Here is a 14,385-nt window from a genome sequence, read left to right on the forward strand (position 1 = left end):
TACCTCTCAGGATCTTGAAGGTCAGACAAAGGACCTTAAAGAGAATGCGCTTCCTTACTGTAAGCCAGTGTAGGGAGCGGAGGACACTCTGCACCGGGCAAAATCTGGGCAGGCCGACAATGGCTCTAGCCGCAGCATTTTGAATCCGCTGCAGGCGAGTTAACTCAGCCTGGTTGGCCCCAGCCAGAAGAGAGCTAGCGTAGTCCAGGCGAGAGATGATAGTTGCCTGGACTACAAGCTGTCTGGTTGGGGCATCAAAGAATTTAAGTACTGGTCTTAAACCTCTCAGCAGACCAAAACAGCAGGCTGCTGTTTTTTTGGTATGTCCTACAAAGGTAAGGCCTGCATCCAACCAGACCCCCAGATTGCAAGCCGGGATCCCACGTGCTCACCTTCCCTGCAGCTGCTGTGAGTAGTGATGCTTCAGGCCCAGTCTCTGGTCCCCGGGTGGCCTCAGCTTCCCGTTCTAGCTCCACTAGGCCATATCAGGCCCGGCTGGATTGAGTCTGCTCGGGGCAAGGAGTGTCTTGTCCACACTCCGGGTCTTCACTTCACGCCCTGATTGCCGCCCGCAAGAGTTCTCTGTAAAGTTCCCCCGGGGTACCCAGTCAGGTCGCCTGCCTGCCGTCCCACGAAGGGGTGTCTTCCTGGCTGCAGACACTGCCTTGGTCCACCTGTAGCAGGTACGTTGTCTGGCCCAGCCGCTCTCCTTTAGTGCCTCCCCCGGCCTGTAATGGGTGTTGGAGGCCGGCCGGATACCTCGGCCTGCACTGCGCCGTGTGGTGCCCCGGAGGCACAGCCCAAGTCTCTGACCTTTTTCGTGACCGCAGGGGGCCCGACCGCTCCAAATCCGGGGTTCCGTCGCCTCACTGCTGTCGGATGAAGTGGTGAGGCTCTTGGAGTGGGGCTCTCAGTCAGGTGCAGGCCAGGCCTTCTTCCACCGACCTGTGGTGAGCGTCGCCGACCGCACGCCTCTGCCAATCCCGCGCCGACCAGTGCCCCCGGGGCACAGCCCAGTCCTGCCTGTGATCGTGGGCGGCCGTCGCGGTCCCTCCACTCCAAGTCGGGAAGTCGCCGCCTCACCGTTGCCCGCTGGTGTGGCCCAGGTCGCGTCTCGTGACGTTCAGCAGGACGTAGGCCGGTCGCGGGGCATCCGTCTCGCTCTATGGTCTTGCCGCCATCTTTGGCCCGCCGGACGCGCCAGAGCCAGGTTCCTAGCAGCCGTGTGATCAAAGCTCCTGACCAGGGGCACCAATGACCGCCTCTAGTCGATGTCTGGACCTTCTGCCGGGTAAGAAATCTGGACTTCATATGGTGATTTATACGTTAGATTATGATCAGCTCCACGGAACTGCAGAGGTAAGTGTCCTAACCGTCCATGCTGTTGGCCACGCCCCCGAATCAGGAATCATTCTGGATGTGTTCCAGATTTAAAATTGGACATAAATGAGTTCTAAAAACGGAATATAGTGCAAAATAACAAAGTGCTTAGTGGACTGTATGGACACTGTCGCATGGATAACGGGCTAAAGAAGCAAATGTAGTCCCAGTAAGAGGAAAAGCCACTAAAAAAATGAATCCTGTTTACTCGAAGGAGAGTTAAATGGAATCTGTTTTCAGGTGCCTTTATCAATGAGTGATAGGGCTCAATGCCATCTTAGGTTGCCAATGGAATATTTAAATGGACAGTAACCGTAACTAAAACATTCTCTAATCACATCTTGCCTGTGTGGGCATGATATGTGTTCCATACTAAGGCCTTCGTGTATGGGCTCATCTCACTAGTATTCTTGAAAAGAATCCTTGATCTTGAAGAGTGTTTTTTATTGAATCGTTGGATAGCTAAGCTAACATATTAGTCTGTTTCAGGCAATACTCCACTAATTCCGAGTAAAACTCCGCTCCGTGCTAGACCAAATTTTAACCCACAGGGAAGGTAAGGAATCTTTTTGTAAGTATTGGTGCATTCGGAGTTAAACCATGTTCAAACACCATCCATGGTTTCTTAATTCATAATAAAGCAATCATTGATTTACAAATAGTAGAGAATTTCCCATATACTTGCTGGCTCACCATTTTATCCCATTCAGTGTAGAATTTCCATGTAATTATTGCTCACCATTTCTGTGAAACTTTCACTACTGTCAACATGTTGCCATTTTCCAGGTACCCCTTATTTTTAGTAAAGATCATGAGCTGGGAGTTACCACGCATAGGGGAAACTAAGTATGCAAGCAAGAGTAACAATAAGATGATAATCACTAAAAGGGGAGAGTCGGACCCTACTATATTTTTTAACAATGGAACCAGGTTATCTGACACTAGAATATGGTCAATGGTGCTTCCTTTGCCTTTCTCCATATGCAGAATGTGTGAAATGACTAACAGGATCAGCCAACTCCTTATTGATTCCACAGACATGGCTCCCACTAAAGATGCATTTACATATATTAAAATCACCCGCCCATAGAAGAGAAACCACATTTGGTTTTTCAATTCAACCCAGGAGGATGCGTTTAGATCCTCGATAATTCCCACCGGTTGAGTCTCAAAATAATGATAATAAAAATCGATTACAATTATGTTAAACTCTTTAGGATGAGATATCTTCACTAGTTGGAAATGAGGTAAAAAACTGTTCCTTTACTTAAAAATTCCCAGCAGCAGTTGATACAAGGACTTAATGTTCCCTTACCAACCTAATCGCCACCCCCGCCCCTCCTTCCTCCAGCAAGTCTTCCAGCTGACGAGGGAACTGCAGGTGGAAAAAAAGACCTAAACCCATTAATTGAGATGTGGTCAGAGGCACATTTCTCCTATTAGCATAAGATGTCAAAAGCTTCAATAAAACGTAACCATTCATTGTTGGAAATCTTTTGTCTGATCCGTGCCACATTCCTGGAAAGAATCCACAAACCCTATAAACACTGTGGGAGGGCTGTCTTCAACCTATATAGATTCCTTTTGATTCAAGGGAGGTTCATTTGAAATGGTCATAAGTGCCTTACTGTAATAACCATATCCTGCCCTCTGTTGGGCTACAGGTGGTCCTTTTATGGAAGAGCAAAATATTTGGCTCCAATCTAACAGCGCCCTCTCAATGGCTTATGTTGTACACAACACTAGACATATCAGATGGCAACCTGTCAGTGACTTCCTATGTAGTCCAAGATGGAGCAGCTGTGATTTGCTTATAATAGCACCGTTCAGTTCTTTTTAAATCAGAAGGAAGCAATTTCAGTCCCCGGGTTTGCTAACAGAGAGGGAAGTAAACAAGTAGTAAACTAGAAATTCGACATTCTGAATTACTTTTTATTCACCTCGAAAATCCACTATTTCATGCCTGTTTCTTTCGAGAGTGCCAGATGTAGCTTATTTTCATCAAAAGTACATTAGCTCATTGTTGCTCGAACGATCTTTGTTTCGCTCCGGACTTGTTTAAGACCTAGAAGTTTATACACAGGTAGTTCTATACTTCACTGCTACTCTCAAATTAAAGAGTAGGACTATGAAGGGTAATTCATCAGAACGGTATTGGATACAAATTTCGCCTGCACACCGCTTGTCCCTACTATTTTTCAGAAAAAAGCTCACTCTTCTGGGTCAACCAAAAAAAAACTACCCTACTCTTGGAATTATATAAAATTATCGTACACAGGACTGCCCACAAGTTGGACTAGTACCCTGAAGAAGTCCCGTGAGAACAGGGACGAAACGCGCAGGCTGTTCCCAACTGCATTTGTCTTTTTGTATTACTATATAATTTGAGAAAATAAAGAACAAGCATTGGAAATGCAATAGGGCTCGCATTAGGAAAGTTGGAGCTGTTGGTATTATAAATGAAATTTGTTTCATTTATGCGTTATTTTGTAAAATAGCTAAATTAATAGCTTTGTCATTTGCGTTGTGGCCTAGTGACATGGCTGTACATGGTCACCATTTTTTTTTTTTTTTTTAAATATTTTGTCTTATCAGCGATAACGCAAAGATGGTATGCATCATGGTGGGATTTCATAGCAGAGGCGACGGGACATTGAATACAAAAAATGTCAACCTATGACATTACAAATCTTAGAAAAGAACTTTTCAGCCAAATGTTATAGCCTACATATGTAAATTACATAGTTTTAGATGTATAGTTCTTCTGCAAGTCTTACACAATTAATATTCTGCAATTTTCAGTCATTCGCATATTGTCTGAGCCTTGCTTTCTCCCTCTGCGAGTTCACTCGTTCTCGTTAGTTGCGCATATTCAGCCATTTGTACAGCGTCTACATCGGCCATTTAAAGAGTAATAAACTTTGCAAAACTGGGCTAGAACATGACGGGAATGGAAGCAAAGAGGGGTAGTAAAGACGATTAGCTCACGACAAGCCTTCACTCAAGGAAGCAAAGCAAACAGCTGGAGAAGAGAGAAAACTGCAGGAATCGAAGTAAAGAGGAGGATGCAAGGAGAGGTACAGAGGGAGTTAATGATAGTAACGTTGAAAGTTCACCCAGACCAGCGGGAGGAAAGGAGAGAAGAGGTGGAGAATGAGGAGAGGGACAAAGCTCCGTGGGAGGGGGAGCAAAGGTTTCTAAACACAGATGTTTTTAGTGCTGGGATGCACTGTTCACCTTGCCCTGTCTGGTGCAATAAACTTTAAACCAAATGCTCAATTTTTTAGCCTTCTATCACATTAATTACACTGTTCATTCAATTTTTCATCAAATGGTGTCAAAAATTAGTCATTCCATACTCTTACTTAAAGGTCATGCCAATTGACCATGTATCATGAAATAAAACAATTTGCAAAAACCAGTTGCTTAATTCAATGCTTCATTCAAAAAACAGAAATGTGTTCAATTTATAGAATACAAAATACGTGCTTCAATTTACAAATCATATAAATTGCACAAGTCACATGCTTCAGTTCAAATACGATCCGAAAACAACATAGAAAAGTTCTTCTCATATTCTCATATCTTCCCAATGCATTTCGGTGCCTCGCACCTTCATCAGGGGAATTCTGTTAAAAAGCAAAACATGAACATAATGCTGATATGTATCTATATTCTTTGTATCCTTAAAACTATTGAATCACCTTTTCATTTCTCCACCTGTGCATACAGTGCTGTTTCATATATTGCATTCTGTGCTATGAATATTAGTTTATATCTCGGCCTCACCAGCTTTAGAAACGTTTGAACATGCATGTAGGACCTAAACTTATACATGCCACCAAAGTGCAACTAGTGCTCCCAGCAGGACATCGTGTGCGTATGTGTGTGTAGTGCGACCTTACATCCTGGTTAAAACCACGTACTCTCAGCGTATACCCCATGCATATTAGGATAGACAAATGCATGTCTTTACCTCTATGGCTCGCAGTAAGTGTTACATGCTGCTTGCACTAACCCAGCTTGTCAATTAACCAAGGACCAAGGGATCTGTAAAAATATGCACATTACATCAATGACGCTGTGTGGAACCTTTGTGCAATCTTTTAACAAAGCGCCTAAATTCAAAAGCGACTTACTTGTCGCTGAATGTTACAAGGTGGTGTTTCAGTGTAGCGAAAATTAAAACTCGCCGATATTGATCCAAGCTGCAAGTAAATAAATAAGCCTTCTCAGTAAAGGCGTCCAACCGTGATAATGTCAATGCCCCGGTGCCCTCCCCTTGTTGCTTTCTCATACCTTAAGGAACAGCTGGTAATCCCGTTATTTTTTCTCTTCAGTATTTCCGCTGCCGCCATCAAAAATGAAACGCCAGTACTGGCGTGTAGACGCCATGGCCATAGAAAGGGTTGCACCGATTGTAAAAAAGTTTGGATTAACATATAATTAATCGCAAAATAAGGTAAAAAAAGGTGTGCAGGTTACCTACAGATGAAAAGGGGGAGCAAAGGGAAACACGAGAAGAGAAATGCAAACCAAAGTAGATGCATAAAAGGAGACGCGGCCGTGAAACTGAAAGTACGGCCGGCCGGCCGTGAATAATTAGGAGATGAGCGCACGCTGAGAAGCTGCCTTTGATGTGGTAATGCGAGGCAGGCAGGCAGGCGGCTAGTGGCATTGTGCACGCGCTTTTTAGGGCTTGCGCAATGACCTAAAAAGCACCTGCACTGCAAGAAATCGCCAGTGGAATCGTGCTTGGTTAAATGCTGTTTAAGCCCCTATAGAGCTTCGCCAGCTGTGCGCATGCGCACAGCAGGCGAGCCCTAAACAGTCTGACAATAGGAGTTTTATGAAAGTGGTATAAGTTTTCCTGCTGTAATTTAACTGATCTAAAGTAAGTCATTTGCTGTCATTTTGCTTGAACATAAGCGGAATATAACCGTTGATTTAATTTGGATTAATTTCGGACTCTTTGTGCAAGAAATAAATATATAGTGCTCCTCAAAATTGTGGAATAGTACTAGGACTGCTTTATAGCGCTTGTTTCCATGACTTTCAGCCATGCTGCTATACCACATCTCTAAAAGACCTTGGCAACTGCAATAGCTTTTGGATTGCCAAGACCTATTTGCTTTGCCAATGTTTATTTTTTTGTTTAAGTGCATTGGGGGGGGGGGGTTGTGAATCTGACCTTTTGATACAAGTGGAAGAAAGCGCGTGTTCGAGGCATATGTGTTGTAGATTTGCATACTCATGCCATCTAGTGTTTGGTCCGGATGTATGCAAGTTGTTTTTCTTCTAAGAAGACTTTCCAGTCACATAGTAAGGTGACTCTACCTTCCGGTGATAGAGTGCAGAGTCATCGTCTCTATTGTTAGTTTGTTTTTTCGCGGAGTCTGACTTTTAAAACTTTTAAAGCATCGTGTTTATTTGCAGTCCACACATATGCTATGACAGCTTACCAATTTGGTGACTTCTTGTTTGCCTGAGTATATGCAGACATTTTTACACAGCTTGCTGTAGATTGTTTCAGTTTGTTCAAGTATATTGCTCTTTGGCCTGGACACCAGATGCAAGGGCAATTCATGGTCCAATGTGGCAAGAACTGTCCTTGCTTGGATGACCGAACAGTTAGCTGTTCAGATGATTTGCGGACAAATTTACTAGATATCTCCTTTTGATAGAGAACACAGTTTATGGTGAAATAAGTGCACATTTTCTCCCATTGGATAACAATACTAGATTTTCTCTGAAAAGTTTCTGTGAACTTTTAAAATACCTTTTTATTCCTTAAAAAGTATTGGAATAACCAAAACGTTTTTACTAAACTGTTTTCAGCTTACACCCCAGGACTGAATCTAGGATCCAGTCCTGGAATTACAAAAGTAATCTACAAAGTAATTAACTGGATTTTTGTAGAAAAACCCATTGAGCTCCATGTTAAATTGTGTTTAGAATTGTGTTGCCTACTGCAACCCCTGTACCTATTGTGTTTACTAAGTTATTACCTTTCTGCAAAGCAATTACCTGAGATCACTCCTAATTAAGAAAAGTATATTTTGATACCTGTTGGTTCTAAAAATAAAACAACTATATCTTTTTGATATGAAAACAATTGGTCTGGCGTTCAGTCCTTGAGTGTGTGAAACCTTTTCTGACTGAGTGTGTACAACAAATGCTTTACACTGTCCTCTGGTACTGCCTTACTGCTCGACCAAGACACCACGTTTGAGAGTACGGTCAGCCCTGACTTTAACCTCTGTTATACCTCTGGGGTTGGTGGCCTCTATACACCCTGTACCTTACTTTGGTACAGTATATATAGAGCCACTTTCTCACAGCAAGCAAGAAATTTGCCTCTCCCATACTTTCAGATGTGTATGTATTTATTTATATAAAGTTTTGTATAGCCCGAACAAGACCCCAAAAGTTATGAGTGCTTCACAGTAGAGGGGTGAGGAAACAAAGGAAGGGGACATTGAAGAGAGGGTAAGGGAGGCTAGCATGCTGAGCTAAACAAAATTGTACATGGATGCGAGCAAAACGTTACATAATAAGGTAGGCGGAGGACATTGACATTGCAAGTGTAAGGAGAGAAGAAAAGAAACATTTAGCAAACAAATAGGCCATTATCCAATTCAGGCAGGAACTTGTTCATTAGGATTGATTTTTACTTCATCTTTGAACGCCACCGTGGAGAGGATTCTGCGAATTTCAGGTGGGAGAGAGTTCCAGATCTGGGAAGCCGCGCCAGACAAGGCTGAGTCTCGTTTTCTTTTTGCGAAAAGTCAGAGGTTTCAGAAGTTTCAGAAGTAAAGAGTTTGCACTTCTGAAAGGTCTGCCCCCTCCTGATAGTTCCAGTTTTTGAGCCAGGCATCCAGGGGTGTTGGAGTGTAGGGCTTTATGCGTCAAACAAGCAATCTTAAAATGAATGAATTGCTTCATAGGGTAACCATTTTAGAGATCTTAAGGCTGGGGAAATGTGCGAATTTCTTTTTGTCAGTGATCAGTCTGGCCACAGCATTCACTGAGACCCTGAATTGGGGCCAAGGTATATTTTGGGAGGCCACAGAGTGTTGCACTCCCATAGTCTAGCCTCAGTAAGACAAGTGCTTGTACCACCTGCTTGAAATCCTCTAGAGGGAGGAATGGTTTTAGGTTTCTAAGAATCCTTATTTGGTGATTCACACCCTTGCACATCTTACTAATATATTTTTCTTCATGTTCAAGTGTGAGTTTAGAGTGATGCCAAGAGATTCAGCTGAGTCGATGTTAACCGGGGGGCAGTTAAAGGTTGAGAGGTGTTTCATCCAGAGGAATCTTGAGGGTGTGCTTGGGATGGGAGATGAGAAGGAATTCTATTTTGGTGGTATTCAGTAGGAGACTCTTTTTAGTTAGCTAGTTTTGGATAATCATCAAGGAGGAGTTGAGTGAGATGAAGTCTTCAGAGGAATTGATTTTCAGATAGTTGCTTGTCCTTCACATACAAATGAAAAAGAATGTTGATGGATGTTACTCCATAGCAGTTACAATGAGTCTGGCAGAGTAACCGGGGCTCTTTCCTAGACACTATTTTATACTTATTTATTTATATACTGCAACTCTGAACTCCCTCATTTACAGGATCACCCGCCTTCTTCTTTTATACCTAATCCTTGAGCTTGTTCCTCTGTTTTCTTTTTGCATTTTACTTTTGGTCCTCTATTTGAATTCAGAATTTTGACCCAAATTACCAACATTCCTTATTTTACCCCTTCCCTTTTCTTAAGATGTAACATTTTATGTGTCTATTTCTCCACTTTTCTTCAGGTGCGATACCCAGACCGTATTACCCTGATTCGGGGGAACCACGAGAGCCGACAGATTACCCAGGTCTATGGCTTTTATGACGAATGCCTGCGCAAGTATGGCTCAGTCACAGTATGGCGGTACTGCACTGAAATCTTTGACTACCTCAGCCTGTCTGCCATCATCGATGGAAAGGTAAGCAGTGTTGGTAGACATCAGTTTGACTGCAGAATAGGCTCCTTTTTAGAGGGGCCACTGTCATTTAATTGAACAGAGCAGTGCATTTTGTGTGGAGGACTCGGTAACAAATGGAACCTCTGAGCCTCATTCTTGTACAGTAGGGCGGGGCAGTAATCATTTAATTCATATATGTGCCAGAAAAGAGCAGCACACATGAGAATTTCCCAGTGTGACTGAATTGTGTAGAAATGGTATAAAGCATCGTCCCCTTGTCACACAGTGAGCAGTCCATGTATGGTTTCAGTTTGATTTGAATAATATTTAACAAGAGAAGCCTACAACTGCCTGCCTAAAATATCTGATCTTAGCTACAAGGCAGCCGCAGAGTAAGTGTGGGTAGGTAGTGTGCAAAGCAACATTACTATCCTGCCATAGGAAATCCAAAAACTTGCACAGTCTACTTTATACCTAGTTTAAATAGATAATGTATTGCGAAAAATACATACGGACACAAAATGGTAATGAATGTTGGTCAAAGTAGACCAGTAGAGCATAGATGGTCTGAACATAAAAAGTAATGTGAGACTTGGACAGGATAAATTGACAATAGGTTTTTAGTTCTCGCACCTGCGCGCAGCATTTCTCGCGCAGTGAGAGACCACTTGTACAGATTTTCAAAACTGACCCAGGAATCGCACACCCTTGTGCTTTTCCTTCTGGCCTTCGCTATTGCCTATGCGTGCGTCTTTTTATCAAAGACAGCTCGCAATTGGCCAAATGCGGGCGCATTGCTCCACCCATGGCCTATTGGTGTCTATTACGCGCACCGCTACCATGTGGTTTCAATCATCGAACCCAGACACGGGTGCGACAATTGAAACCACATGTCTCGCTGTGGCGCGTGTGCGCGCACCACTCGCAGGATTGTTCCTTTTTTGGATCCTTTTCACAGGGAAGCAACTATTAGAAGGAAAGAGAGGTAGGGAACCGTTTCTTCAAGTCACAGTTGCTTTTTTTTTTTTAATGGCGACCTGCACTAAGCTACCTGGGTGTAGCATTAAGAATGTGTTGCTGTTCGGGAAGATGAAATGTGAAAATGAGTCTTTCAGCGGTGATCTCATCACATACATGCACTTCTGACACTCGTGCGTTAAAGAATGGTGTTTGTCGATATGCTCTAGCGATCAGAGGAGCCCATGGGAACCGATAAGTGGTTAGCTCTGAAAAATAGTAACATTGTGGCCGAAGGCTTGTACTCTGTCTTCTGGGATGTTGGCTCAAGAGGCCAATGGTGTTAACAGTCACTTAAAGAAAGACACTGTAACAGTCCCGATCAGTTGGCTGGCAGCTCAAGGAGTTCAGTGCAGAATGTTCTCCTTAGTATTGTCTTATTGATGAGACCAATATGACGTACAACGAAATAAACACATGACATCCTACCAAGAGAAAAACGTCAAGAACACGTGTTATGTTTAGCAGAACCTCTCTGCGGCCACCACCACCACCACCACCATCCTCCCTTTGCCTCCTCCAAACCTCGCCTCATGAAGTTACTTGCCCACACACCAAATGAAGCTGCGATTCCAAGTCAGTGCAGAATGAGCATTGGTTCTGGGTAACAAGCAGGTTTATGAACAACGGTTAGGGTTTGGTAAGATCATTGTCACAGGGTCTGTTAATAACTGACCGCGGTACATACGGTTGCGAGTGCTCGTGTCTGATCATTTATATAGTGCTTAATGGAGATTTACCGTTACAGGCACTCATGTGTTGGCTGTCTCTCTCTGTTTAGGACCCAACTCTGAGGCTTCCAGTACCTATACTATGGCTTTGCCACTCTTGACCAATTCACGGGCTGTGCTGCAATGGTGTATGCCCGTCTAGGGCCCGTGGGCACGGGCCAGGCCGCCATGGGCCTATGCCATGGCCGCCGTTAGCAGGCGCAGGTGATATTTCTTAGAGGTGTGGGTAGAAAAAAAGCACCGGAGAACCGGCTGGAGAAAGCCGGCAGCAGGCACCTTACGTAGCGCGAACATCAATGTACTTATTTGTTTGATGAACTAGGTTCTCGGCTTTCAAAGAAATAAGCATATCTAGTACATTTTGCAACAAGGTAGACTAAACTCTTACATCCTGTCAATGCACTAGGGTAGCAAAAGTTTTCATTAGGCAGTTCTTTACAGTCATCGGATCATGACAATTAAATCTTCATAATAGATTTTAAGGGATGTAAGTGATCTTTACAGTGCCCTTTTAACATGGCCACTCGCTTACTGATGGTATGCATTCTCGAAGTACTTACTTCCCACCACCTCCTCCAAAGCATTAGGCAGACAAACAGCATTTTGAAGGTCTAGGAAAAAACACTGCGATACAAATGTCAAACTTTTTTCAGAAGTAACAGTTGACAATACACAGAGCTGCAGTAACGGTCCCAAGCACAGGCAGAACATTTCCTATGTCAGTAAACACAGCCATCAGACAAGTGCCAAGAAGCTGCCTCCTCTGCATACCGCGCTATATGAATTGCCACAACTCACCTCTGCAGGAAGGACTGGTAATGAAGCACCGGAGAAGAGAGCTGGCGGATGTACCAACAAAAACAACCAGCGAACGAGACGCCACAATTTTCCATAACCACTCTCGGTCTTCCGCAGACTGGAAGGAAGGGCCCAAGAGGAGCGGGGGGCAGCAGACAACCAGCTCCCATAGAACAACATTAAGCGTGCAGTGGGCGGTGCAAGCTGTGGCGTGCGTGGAGGCACTATATATATGATCACCCTTACTATTGCAGAGCTGCCGCACCTGCCCAGCAGTGGAGGAAACTTGAATAAGTACAAAAACTGACAGCAAAACATACTTCTCAGTCAAGACTACACAGTCGTCCAGCGGCTGCGGCGGTGAGCCGCACAGGGTGACTGCGGTGACTGGGCCACTGGCCCAGGTCTACGTGAGGTTATATCCGGATTATGGGCAGGCCCCGCCTCTGGTTTTTAATCGGCAGAGTGTCGGCTGGAAGACAGCCTGTCTCACCGCGCGGCTCCACGTGTGGCCCCTGGGAATTAATTAATGCAGCCAGGCCGCAAATATAACATTGAAGCACTGCAGCCAGCCCTCTCAGTGACTCACTCAGCCAGAGCAGAGTAGCACAAGAATTTAACTGTTTCTGTAGTAGGGGATCTCTGTGTATAGTCATAATCTAGTGAATAGTTCTGCTCATGTGCGGGGACCCCGGAGCAATCAAAAATAATCTCGTAAGCTGTCTTCTTTGCAGTATTGCATAGACACTTAAGAGAGAATTAAAGACAAATAATGCAGCCTATACATGCAAGGCTACACTGTCCAGTAATTCAACTAGAAATGCAAGGATATTCCCAAAATATCCCACTTTAGACCTGTCTGCCAGGTTTAACCATGGTAAACTTCCCCCCCCCCCCCCCCCCCCCCCCCACCCACCCCACCCCACCCTTCACCAAATCCTTGGAATGATAGAGAGAAAGGACAGGACACACAAGCCCCCATAGGCTGCCATTATGTGGCTTAAAAAGGGATACCGTGCCTCTAAGGAAACTTTCCAGAACTCTCCTGTTATCCCAGAATGCACAGCAACTCCCTCCACTTTCAGTTTTTTTTCCGGCTCCTGCTAGCGGGACCCTGGAGCATTGAGCTCTCCTTTTTTTGGGGTTTATTTCAAAACTGTGCACTTTTAAAGTGTTTGAGTGTTCACTCTGTGTTTTTGCCTTTTCTACATCTGACTGGAGTTTCTCTGCTGTTTTGGCTGTTCCTTTTATCAAATATGCCTGCTTTGTTTGATAACTGTCCTGAGTGCTCCAGGAAAAAGGCAAAATCGGATCCTCACAGGGTTTGTATCCTGTGCCTGCCTTCTTCTCATGTTCCTGAGGAGTGTGACATCTGTCTGCAGTTTCCTAAAAGAACCCTCAAAGACAGGGAGAAGACCAGGCTCCCAGGCTTGGAGCTGAGAAGGCAGAAAGGACTAGGTGGGTCTGGGCATGAAGGGGCTCCTTCTCTGCCCGTGAGTCGGCCTCTGGGGGGCTCCCCAGTAAAGAAAAGGCCAGAAAACGCCACCGGTCTCCGTCGACGTCGTTAGCCTCGGCGTCGAAGGGAATGACCACAGTCTGTTCTCAGTCTCCCCGGGGCTCCATGTCGAAGCGACGTAGACGCTAGACGTCGAGGGGACTGACTTGGACGTCGAGGACTGGTTCGTCGTCGAGCTATCATCGACTCGAGAGGGGTCAAGACGCCGGCGCTCGCCGTCGAGGCGACACCGTCGGTCACAGTCGCTGTTGACACGTAAGTCTGCGACGTCGACTAAGATCAGCGTCGAGACTGAGGTCTTCGACGCCGACGAGGTCACTGTCGTCTGAGACGATCGACGTCGAAACACCGCTCGTCGTCGAGGAGACGGCCGTCGTCCTCGTCGAGACGACATTCGTCGACATCAAGGAGACGGCTGTCGACGTCAAGGAGACTCGACGTCGAAGGGACGCTCAGCGTCGAGGAGGAAGACTAGAGGTTCTAGGACTAGTCCCCAGCTTCAGCGAGCACGCGGTCTCGGCAGCGCTGTCGCTTCTCCACGAGGGAGAGGGCCTCTAGATCGCCCCCCTATGGTCAGAAGAAGAAAAGAGTGGGACGGTCTCCGGACTCTAAGTACTCTCGTCTACTCACCCACCAAACCGAGGTCGCCTACGCCGCCTCCTTTACCCGTGGATCCTCCCCCACGGACCCAGACTCCTCCCCCACGGACCCAGACTCCTCCCCCACAACCTCCTACACCTCCACTACCTCAGGTTCCTCCTCATCGTCCTCCTCCACCGGCTCCGCCGAGGTCCACCTCGCTGCCTCATTTGCCGCCGCAGCCTACTAGGGCTTCCCAGCCTAGGCTTTCCGCTCGGCCTACACAGCGCCCTCCTGTCCAGCCTGCAGACCCCCCAAAACCACGGAGATCGAGGTCTCGCCCACGGCGGAGTCGCCATCGCTCCTTTACAAGGTCCAGACGACACCATAGGAGGGACAGAT

General features: G+C 45.5%; 1 protein-coding gene across 2 annotated transcripts in view; it reads left to right on the forward strand.

Moving 5' to 3' along the window:
* PPP4C (protein phosphatase 4 catalytic subunit) overlaps window positions 1-14,385 on the forward strand; it is a 210,285-nt gene that overhangs the window by 109,008 nt on the left and 86,892 nt on the right. For both annotated transcript variants that reach the window (XM_086949116.1, XM_086949117.1), the window contains one exon: window positions 9,190-9,363. In XM_086949116.1, coding sequence (XP_086805242.1) covers window positions 9,190-9,363 — 174 coding nt within the window. The remainder of the gene's footprint in view (window positions 1-9,189; window positions 9,364-14,385) is intronic.

This window comes from Lissotriton vulgaris, unplaced genomic scaffold, assembly GCF_964263255.1.
Source record: "Lissotriton vulgaris unplaced genomic scaffold, aLisVul1.2 SCAFFOLD_890, whole genome shotgun sequence".
Taxonomy (NCBI): Eukaryota; Metazoa; Chordata; class Amphibia; order Caudata; family Salamandridae; genus Lissotriton; species Lissotriton vulgaris.